An 8,652-nucleotide genomic window follows, 5' to 3' on the forward strand; every position below is an offset into this window, starting at 1 on the left:
GTCCCCCATTGAAAAACTTACTCGTTTATTTCACCACGTTCTAACTTTCCCAATTCATCTTGCGTGTTATTTTGTAATTACTTCCTTATCTTCACAGCTTTCCTTTGAATCTTAGGTCTTTTTAGTTAGAGAAACAAGGAACATATCGTTCTAAAATTGAGACTAAAACTAACTGCAACTCCCACATTTTCTTTTTGTTTATGCTCAGTTTCAGGCATGGCTGCCTTGCTGTGGGGTTGCTCACTAGCTGTTAGGACCCCGAGAGCGTCTCCCGTTTTTATAAATCTCAAGTCACTCTCTGTTTTGTTTTAAATAGTCCGTATGTGTGCGCATCTATATCTATCTCTGAATGAAAACACAATGACTAGCTATAGGTAGGAATGTATATATGGACATAGATATACATGTGTGTGTATATATATATATATATATATATACATGTGTATACATATAGATGTACATGTGTATATGTGTAAATGTATACATGTGTGGAGATATATATATATATATATACACACACACATATATATATATATATATATACACATACATATGCCAATAGCTAGTAATTGTCAACAAAAAAAGTCAAGTTGGTTGTTAGACAACCATTTTCTAAAAACAGGTCTTAATGTTTCAAGAAACTTGAAAGCCTGTACTTTTCACCTGCAGACCCTTTATGCATGTGGCAAATCATCTCTGAAAGCCAAACCTAACAAGATTCTCTTCATCTGTTTAAAAATGAGAAAGCAGAAAGCTTTGAGGATATGCATATAGATGAAAGGAAATCAGGTTGCTCTATTATGTTTGTATAGTTAGTGTTAATTTCACTGAAATTTCACCCTGCTCCATTTATTAGATAACTAAGACATTGAACTTTGAGAGATGTTGAAAGCACACATGAAACGTAAGTAATCAATCAATAGGGTATAATGTTTGAAGACTGTTAGGATATACTGATTATTCAGATAATTCATTATTTTGTTAACACCAACAGCATGCTTTCCTGAAAAATAAAAATCATTATTCAAACAAAAGTATTCACCATAGGAACGACACAAAGAGGAAGATAAACATCAATTTTTTTTAAAGGTAGTAAAATCAGGGCTCCTGGGTGGCTCCGTCGGTTAAGCAGCTGACTCTTGATTTTGGCTCAGGTCATGATCTAAGGGTCCTGAGATGGAGCCTCGCGTTGTGCTCTGCACTCAGTGTGGAGTAGGATTCTCTCTCCCTCTCCTTCTGCCCTCCTTGCCCCCCAGTCCTGCGCACGCGTGCTCTCTCTCTCACCCCCACCTCCTAAAGAAAAAAGGTAGTAAAATCATGTAACATCATTGGACTTTCAGCTGCTTCTGTGTTCTAATCTGGCAGAAGTGTTCGTAAACTGTAAGTGAATACCGTTAGTCTTTCTTTTCATAAAATGCAGTCATGACGGGGATTTAAAATTTTAAATATTGAGGAACTTTATATATATAAATTTTTATATATATATAAAATTTATATATATATATAAATTTGACTCATGGATATACTTTAAATTTTTAAAAAATAAATGTAATATATGTCATTTCTACAGGACTTTTTTTTTTTAAAGATTTTATTTATTTATTTGACAGAGAGAGAGAGACAGCCAGGGAGAAAGGGAACACAAGCAGGGGAAGTAGGAGAGGAAGAAGCAGGCTCCCAGCAGAGAAGCCTGATGCGGGGCTCAATACCAGAACACTGGGATCACGCCCTGAGCCAAAGGCAGACGCTTAAGGACTGCACCACCCAGGCGCCCCAGGATTTTTTTTTTTTTTTTAATGAAGTAATACGCTTTGGGACCGGTTTTGTTTAAAATAGGCCCCTCCTCTCTCTTCCTCCCTATTTTTTTTTTTAAATAACAAAATGTATAGCAGAGCACTCCTTGATGTAAATTTTTTTTTTTTAAGTAGTAGTTTGCTTTTCAGAGTCTGCCTCTGAGGGTGGAGAAAGAATGGAGGCATAAGGGTCTTTTCCTCTATCCCAGATAGGCCACAGCCCCGACCTCAGTTCAGCCACATTCAGCATCACGAAAGGTTCTACGAAGCTCTGCTCTCTCGAGAACTACAACCAAAACTAAATTCCTGACCTCTGTGAAAACATTAGGAAGCTTCTGGCTTTAATTTTTAGAACTCTGATAAAATCCGGAGATAGTATTCACTGAAAATAAAAATCAAGTCTGTCCGTGCCATCTCCCAAGGGAACTTCCACCTTTTTGGTTTCACTGACATTGCTAATAATGCCCTAAAAATACCCTTTTTCATGATAAACCTATTAGATAATATCTTGATAATACCCTCTCCATGGTGCACTATGATCCGAATTACTTTGCCATTGGCTGTTACTAACACGGACCAGGAATTCCCTTTGCAACGAGTGCTTTCCTGTTGTGAATTTTTAGAGGTCTTATCATCAACCCAATCCTTAATAGACCAGTACAGGAATAAATGCTGCTTTGGCTACCAAACTTTTACTTTTACCTAAGTCAGTCTAGTCTCAGCACATATAAAGCTGCTAAGCCAGTGCAGTTATTGTGACGCTCTCGGTAAGAGAAAAATCAGATAATTTAGGTGTGTTAGGTGTGATCAACCGATTTGTTTCTTTTGCTCAAGTCCCACCCTCTGAGTGACAGGTGGGGGACAAAAGGTCAAGAAGGAGTCCCGCCGAACAAGTGCTTAGGATGGTGTTTAATACAGCAGAGAGCCAAGGTACAGGAGGAGGGGACACAGTAAAGAATGTGGAGAGGGTAGATACAATAAAGAATTTCGGTTTATGATCTGCCATCTGCTATTTGAAGGAGGAATAAGTTAGGGAAATAAGTGACCTTCAGTTCTCCATACATGCAAAGTTAAGTTAGTTATTACAAAAGTTTTGCTGTTGTATGTGCTGAAAGAAAAGCATATGCATTTAAACATTTTTTTAAAAATAAATCACTCGATAGGCTTAAGAAAAATACTCTAGTTCATATTTCATTGATCTGACCTTTTGATTCAAGATCAGGGAATGAATCCAAGATGGAAACCAAAAAACAAAACAGAAATGAATCATTTCACCATGAAAAAGGCATTTCCAGTCTCAGCTAACCTCGACTAGTTTTTATTGCATTATTTTTGAAATGCCAAGAAACTGGCTTTGGCCGTATTTGCCGTCTAACTAAATCACAGCTGTCAATATGCAATTGCTTGCAACAATTAGCTAAACACCATTATTTGACAGATTCCCTGGACAGGGACACAGATGCTCTAGGTGTCTAACACTGAATCAAGTAACAGTCAGGCGGGGCTGCAGCACAGGGAGAGAAGTTGGTACGTCCTTGCCCAAAGAAGGGGTTTCAAACAGCCTTCATTTGCCCTGATCCTACAAGTCCTTTCTGGTTTTCAGGAATGGATTGTGGGATTGGCTAAAGAGAGGGGAGGGGAAAGCTACCAATTCTGGATTCCTTTCTTAAGGACATCAAGGGGAGAGGAAGAAAAATAGAAATACAGATGTGAAATGGTAATGGTATACAACATGGAGAAAAGAAACCTCACGGAACTTGCTAGCAATTTCCACCAAAGCAGTAAACCCCTTAACAGAAATTCAGTACAGTAAACACATTAACAACTTCACCACTGCTAGGGCTGCTGTTTCAAGCCAAAAAATTAACTACAATATGCAAAAACAGAATTCTCATAAGATTTGAGAAAAATAGAGTGAAAAGGCAATGTTAGCTAAGCTCTTAGCTAAGTCCACTCTTAATGGCCCCCAGTATTTAAACTATCATGGATTAAAGCCATGAAAATAAAAATTTCAATTTGAAATTTTATTAGCATGTTGCTAAAATGGTCAATAAAAACATCAACACGATAGGCTTTGTTGACATAGTTGGAAACCTGCTCTCTCACTTTTAAAACTTTATTTCCACTTCCCCACCTTCTAAGATTTCTGTGTTAGGAAAAGCCAAACTAAATATACTGGCTATGGTGCTGTAATAATGCTGGTTTCTGGAATGTTGCCATGTCTTCCCCCTCCCTCTCCGCCAACCCTTTAAAAAATACGACTGTTTTTGAAATGCAGCCCAAGGAGGGAGCAGTCGAGGTTTAAGAACAACAAACGACCTTCTCCACAAATTCAAGTTCCCAGACACCAGGTGAACCTTCCGCTTGCCGGGGGCGGGGCCCGCGCTCCTCACCAAATTAGCTGCGCCATTTTCCTCTCGGGACCAGAAAGGCTTCCCTTCTGCCAGCGAGGGGGACTCTCAGGCAAATGGGGTGGGGGGTGGCGTTCGCTTCCCTCGGTGGAAAGGAGTGGAAGCAAACCCAATAGCTTTGCCCGGAGCCTGGAATACAATGTCAGGAGACTTGGGGCTGGAGAGCTGGAAGAGTGCCGGGCAGCCTCGGGATAACCCGGAGTCCCGAAGTGCTCGCTTGTGGAATTATTCACAAGTGCCTAAGGGACGGGCTCGATTTCTTGGAAATCCTGCAGTCTGGGGACACATTCATACAGGAGCTGAACTGTGCCCTGAAAAGATCATTTCTCACCTCCGACTGGTCTGTGTGTGCGCGTTTGGGGCGGTGATGGTTCCCTTTACAGTAGGTCGGGTGACAGTCACGGACTAGTGACCCGCGGGGAAAGCCACGTCCCTGCTCCCCTCAGCCCTTTCTCCTTTCCCCCGTTACATCTCAGAGGGAAAGCGCACGCTGGGTTTCCCGACACCGTCACCACCACCGGGGATCTCAGCCAGGCGCGCACAGCTGCCCTTTGGTCCGGGGCCAGTTCCTGAGACTTCCTGCCACTTGCCGGAGGGGTGCGAGGGTGCAGCCTGGGCACTGGCCGCCGCAGGAGGGCGCTCGAGGGGGGGAGTCGTGGATCGCCAGCCGGGAGGCCCGGGTGCGGGGAAGGGAGCGGGGCGCGGGGAGACAGGAGGAGCAGGCGGCCCCCCCACAAGGCTACTCCTTGTCGTCCACGAAGTCGGCGAGCTCCTGGAGCACTCGCAGGCGACCACTGGCGTCGATGCGGCGCTTCTCGCGGATGAGGTCTTCCAGGCTGTGAAACCTGGCCGTGTGCACCTTGTTCTCGCCCAGGTGCACCTTGAGATAGTACTGCTGCTGCGGGGGCTGCGTGCCGGCCGGCACCTCCCCTCCGGCCTTGAACTCCCGCTTGCCAAAGCGGCACCAGGCGGCGAAGCTCTCCGAGTTCGTCCAGCAGATCTCCTCGCTCTTGAGGCCCAGGTGGCCGCAGGCGTTCTGCACCACCAGCTCGGCCACCAGCGGGCGGTAGCGGTACCAGCTATTCACCACCCGGCCCACGTTGGCCGCGCCCGCCTCGTACAGGCTGTCCTGGCGGATCTCGCCTTGGTGCAGGTGGATGATCTGCCCGCCACCCACGTAGACGGCCCAGTGCGGGGCGGGGGCGGGCGGCTCGGGCGCCGGCTGCAGCCACAGCAGCTCCAGCAGGTCGCCGGGCTCGCAGAGCGCGGGCAGCGCCGTGACAGCGTAGACGCTCAGGTCGGCGCCCTGAGGGCCGCCGCTCACTTTGGAGAAGATGCATTCCTGGCCCCGGAAGGCGGAGAACTGAGTTTCGTTGAGGACCAGCTGGTGCAGCAGGTGGTGGTGGTGGCGGCTGGGGCTCTCTGGGCAGGGAGTGCAGCCCGGGGGGGCCTTCACGCCAAACTTGTCGGGCTGGCCGCGTTCGTCCAGGTCCTCCTCCTCATCCGAGAAGAAGTAGGCGACCCCGACCCGCAGCTCGTCCTTCTCGATCCCCGACGGGTCCCCTGTGGGCAACTCGCTGTAGTTGAGGTGGGTGATGCGGTCCAGTTGGTTGCCCATCAATGACGCGGCTAGGCGAGGGCCAGGAGCGGGGATCTGCGGAAGCACAGACGAAAGGCAGAGACAATGATCAGAGTCGGGCTGCCCCTCCCCAGGACGTGCAGTGCCCCTGGGACGCCCGCCCGCCTACGCTCCGGTACTGGAGTCACCCGTTTCTCCCCAGCGGCAGGACAGGTGCAAAAGCCACCAGTCCTTGGGGAGAGAGCAGACGCCAACACAGCCTCAAATCCCGTCCGGGAACCCGGTCCAACTCCCACAACAGAAAAAGCAGGCGGCTGGAAGGCGTGTGGGGTCCCAGTGGGGCGGACAGCGCGGGCTGTGGCAGCGTGGGAGACGGACACCCCGAAAAGGACCGAGGGATAGGTTGAAAGGAAGAAGGAGCGCCTAAGGCCTCAGAGCTTGGAGCAAGCTGCGCTCACATTTCTGTCCCCACCCTCGCCAGCCCACCTCTCAGTTTTGCGCTAGGTCGCACTCCTCCCCTGACAGCGCCTCGCACAATGACAATCGGACACATTCGCAGACACTCACTTGACACCAGCAAAATTTTGTTCACTTAGGAGTCCAGGCACTGACAGGCTGCCTGGTATATCGGTGTGATAATGTCACATATGCACAATGACAAACCTTCGCGACGACACATTCAGACCCCCACATTCGTACACAGTTCTAACCCCACGCTTGCACGCTCGCCAGTGCACGTACACCCACGCACCCGGGCACACCTGCCCACACAAGCAGGTGCACTCTGCCCCTTACTTCTCTTGCCTTCTCCCCAGCAGAGCCAATCGGGCTGCGCCAGGGCGAGGCCGTTCTGTCTAAAATAACCTAACAAAGAGGAAAGGGAAAGATGGGGGAAGCCAGTGCGGTGTATGTGTGCGGGTGCGGGTGTGGGTTGTGTGGGGAGGTCCACTTTCAGCCAAAAGACCCCTTTCCCTCCTACCCGGCACAGGGTCCAAACAGTCGGACGAAGAAAAACCGTTTCCAAGGCAAAGAAAGCCGCCTCTCCGTACCCGTGATTTCCCTGCTCCCGAAACCCCAAACTCCTTTAAAGTCTCCTGGTCCCCATGGGTGCTGCGGAGGCGGCGGTGGCGAGTGGATCCTGGGCGGCGCGTGGGGTTGCGGCTCCGCTCTGCCCCGCGCGGAACGGTGCGGTGCGGTACCCGGCGCGGTGCCCGTGCGCCTGCCGGTCCGCGCTGGCTGGGGCGCCCGGTCCACCTGGGCAGTCCCGACTCGGTTCTGCTTTCCTCCAGCGGAGCTGAAGACTCTAAGTAGCCTCAGCAGCTGGTTCCAGGGCCCGCCCCGGGACGCGCTCATTGGTTGGGGCAGGTGCCCAAGGCCCCGTCAATCTCCGTGAGGGGGGAGGGGAGCAGGGGCGGGTCTCCAGCGCGCGCTCCGCCCCGGCCCGCCCGGCCCCGGCGCACCAGAACGCGCACAGACCCCGGGAGTGGAGGTGTGAGCACCCGCGGAGAGCGCGCGAAGGGTGCGGCGCTTCTGCATGGCGCTGCCGCGCGCTTCCACCCTCGCCCCCCACCCGCCCAGCTTTTCCTAGCCGATCCTGACTGACGGCGGTCCGCCCGAGTTCCGTTTTCAGGGAGTACAGACTCCAGCGGCGAAGCTGAGTCTGCGGGTGGAGAAGAACCCCAGTGTACCCAGGCACCGAGGGCGGCCCGGGCGGAGAGCGATATTGTCGGAGGCGGGCACCTAGGCCCTGCTAGGCACCCCGGGAGTCTCGGTTCCCGACGGCCCTGGGCTGATCGTCTGCCCACAGACCTTTCCTTGCCGGCACCGAAGCCTTTCAAATTGTGCCTACGACGTTCGGTTCCTCTCTGATCCGTGTGAAACTGCTGACCCAGCACTGGCGCCCGTTTAAAAGGAGCACCTTTGACAAAAGCTACTGAAAATCTGAGCCTTGGCCAGCCCTTTCCCTAATTGGGCCTATGATTTGAGGCTGCGATTTTTTACGGAAAGAGTGCGTCACAAATGCTTAAGCCAAGCCCCAGAGCTGCCTTTTCTTAGGGATTTTTGTTTGGTTTTGTGGCAGAAGGGTGTCCAGCAGTAATTAACGATTGCATTGCTGGACGGAAAGTTAATGAATGAATGAGTTCTGGATATTGGGTATTGAAAGAGGACTTTCCTACGTAGGAAATTCTAGATCAGTAGCTAAAAAAAGCTGATCACACTGAGCCTTGAAGTGTTCTTGGACATCTGGTTTTACTTTCAAGAAGGCTGCTGAAGGTTTTCGGTGAATCTTACTCTCTTCCCCAGGGAGAATCGGGTGCTTCCTCTTCGTGGCCCTTTGGCAGCGGGCACTAACTCTTAGAGCTCTTACCTTTTTTCTTTTTCTTTCTTTTTTTTTTCTTTTTTCTTTCTTTCTTTACTTCGTCTTCTTCTTTTTTTTTTTTTTAATTACAAACCTGTGTTGACTTTCTTGCTCTTTACAAAGTGAACGCCTGGAGGATTGGCCTGCCTGCTACACAACTTTGTATCCTGGACGTCTTTCACAATGCCGACTGTACGGCCCTTTCCATCAGCAATCATAAGGATAGAAACAGCCTGACCACTTGTCAGTGGGGAGGCACTATGCTAAGAGGTTTAAGTGAGTGACTTCATCCTCATGCCTCTGGAGAGGATTCTCTTATACCGTCCATTGCCACAGATGAGGAAGCTGGGCCCAATATTCCACTGCCAGCAATCTCTCCAGGGCCTATGGAACTCCACCGCCAGTCTTTAATTTGGCTCTGCTGTTCATTGAGTTAATAAAATCTTGTTTCATGAAATGAGAAAACTGGTGTCCCAGAGAAGTTACCTGAGGACTGATGGCACGCTATAA

General features: G+C 49.6%; 1 protein-coding gene across 2 annotated transcripts; it reads right to left on the bottom strand.

The window, feature by feature from the left end:
- Positions 1-2,687: 2,687 nt before the first annotated feature.
- LRATD1 (LRAT domain containing 1) lies at positions 2,688-7,079 on the bottom strand. 2 transcript variants are annotated; one of them, XM_026519104.4, is made up of 2 exons: positions 6,763-7,079; positions 2,688-5,858 (listed from the first exon to the last, which is right to left on the bottom strand). In XM_026519104.4, the coding sequence occupies exon 2, from the start codon at positions 5,820-5,822 to the stop codon at positions 4,944-4,946; it is 879 nt and encodes a 292-aa protein (XP_026374889.1). In that variant the 5' UTR covers positions 5,823-5,858; positions 6,763-7,079; the 3' UTR covers positions 2,688-4,943. The 2 variants fall into 2 exon arrangements, with proteins under 2 accessions (XP_026374889.1, XP_026374884.1); XM_026519099.4 differs by having other exon boundaries at positions 6,833-7,073.
- Between the last annotated feature and the right edge of the window lie 1,573 nt (positions 7,080-8,652).

Source organism: Ursus arctos, unplaced genomic scaffold (genome assembly GCF_023065955.2).
Source record: "Ursus arctos isolate Adak ecotype North America unplaced genomic scaffold, UrsArc2.0 scaffold_8, whole genome shotgun sequence".
Lineage (NCBI taxonomy): Eukaryota > Metazoa > Chordata > Mammalia > Carnivora > Ursidae > Ursus > Ursus arctos.